A 1,869-nucleotide genomic window follows, 5' to 3' on the forward strand; every position below is an offset into this window, starting at 1 on the left:
AAACTTCACACCTGTATATGGCCAAAAAGTCTAAGCTCAACATGTCACAAATGTTCCTTTCCAAATCAATGTCTTTAGCTCTATTTCCTAATGAATGATCACATTGTTCAGCAGTTTCTCCAAGTAAGAAAACTCGGAATTATCCTCTCGTCTTAATCCCCAAGTTCATTGGACTTCTTTCATTTTCTTTAAATCAGAATTCTCACCTAAATTTTTATATTTTTCCAGGTATGTGCTGTAGCTATAGGTAAAAAATACACTCAGTAGAGACTTTAAATTCTACACATCAAGTATTTGTTGATGGAAATCTTTACAATTCATAAGAAAGTCATGTCAACATTAATTCAATATTATGGTAGAATTAATGTGGAAAGTGGAAAACCAGAAATACAATGAGTTCACTGAAGATGGGGACAGGATAGAAGTATTAAATACTGAATTATAAGATGAAGAAGTTGGAGAAAATTCTTAAGAACCAGAAGAGAAGACCTTGAAATGGCTGCCTATGTTCAGAATTAATTATGATACAAGGTTAGCTCTAGAATTAGAAATGGTTTTTCTTTGTTTTCTTCAGAGATTTTTTTATTCTTCCAAACTTTTTTTTAACACTTTATAGTAAGAAAAAAAATGCTTTAACAATGTTTTTAACTTCCTTTTATTCTCATCACATTTTACTCCCTATTGAGTTTTGTTTGATTGTTCTTACTCATAATTATACTACTAATACTGTCTTTTTATGTGTTAAGGTATTTATGACTTTGTGTAGAGACTCAAGCACATTTTTGCTGAAATTATGAAAAAGTAGCATAAATCATGACTGATGACTGACACCTAAAAGATCATGGGAAATAACTAGGCTACTGCACAGGGTAAATAAACACGCCAGAGATAAATAGAAGTATGAAAGATGCAAGGCATTTGTCATGTGGGTAGAGAAGAACTTAAGCCAGTTTTAAAAAATAGGCTACCCCTCTTTATTCCTCTTGTACTAACCTAACATTGAACTTACCAGCTGCCATGATATAGTTGTGTAATCCAGAAGGCCAAAAGACACTCACATGAAAATAGATTCAAAAAAGTAAGAAAGTTCATTTTTATTAATAGTGGTGTTACAATTTAATTTTGTGTGGTATAGTGGACTTATCATTTACACTGTATGAACTAGTAGTGATGTGTTTAGTGACTGGCTTTTGGTAATCCCATACAACACAGCAGGGCTCAGTATTGCAGTAATTATATATGTATTCCCAACTGTTGCATGAAGTCTTGCAGGAACCACGGACAAGGTAACATTCTCTTTTTCTGTCTACATCTTCTTTTGTTTTTTTCTGTGAAACTAGGAAAAAGTATATATGATCATAAATACAAATTTACTCCCCTTGCATAGATAACTGGATAGATAAATAAAGCTGTTTCAAGTATAGAATGAAACCATCTGGTTTCTAAAATCATGTCCAGGCAACTGTATTAAAAAGATAGATTTTATCCCCTACACATTTTTACAATATGAATATTTATCCAACAATATTTCTTTTGCCTAGCTTTTAAAAAATAGAATATCATTAAATATCTAATCTGCACATGCTTCCTCAAGAGTAAAGTGAAAAGGATGTCGAAAAAATAATCTACCTGTTTTGTGTTCTAAATAGCCATCCACCTCCAACATCCCTTCTCCCCCACAAGTTACTGGACCAGTTGTAGAAAGCTTAATTTTGACAACAGCTATAGTATTAGTTCATTAAATTACATTTAAAAAGAGAAGGCAGTAGGAAGTGTGTAAGAAGTCATAGTCTCATCAAACAAAATAACAAACAGATTTAATTCTTAATTCTACATCTTGGGAATTTTTCTTTTTTCTTTTTCTTTTCT

At 31.8% G+C, this 1,869-nt stretch overlaps 1 protein-coding gene across 1 annotated transcript in view; it reads right to left on the reverse strand.

Moving 5' to 3' along the window:
* Nucleotides 1–1,109: 1,109 nt before the first annotated feature.
* The window catches only part of DEFB113 (defensin beta 113), a 10,872-nt gene continuing 10,112 nt past the window's right edge, over nt 1,110–1,869 (reverse strand). The window contains exon 3 of the mRNA XM_040473125.1: nt 1,110–1,336. Coding sequence (XP_040329059.1) covers nt 1,110–1,336 — 227 coding nt within the window. The remainder of the gene's footprint in view (nt 1,337–1,869) is intronic.

This window comes from Herpailurus yagouaroundi, unplaced genomic scaffold (genome assembly GCF_014898765.1).
Source record: "Herpailurus yagouaroundi ecotype Mexico unplaced genomic scaffold, PumYag 139, whole genome shotgun sequence".
Lineage (NCBI taxonomy): Eukaryota > Metazoa > Chordata > Mammalia > Carnivora > Felidae > Herpailurus > Herpailurus yagouaroundi.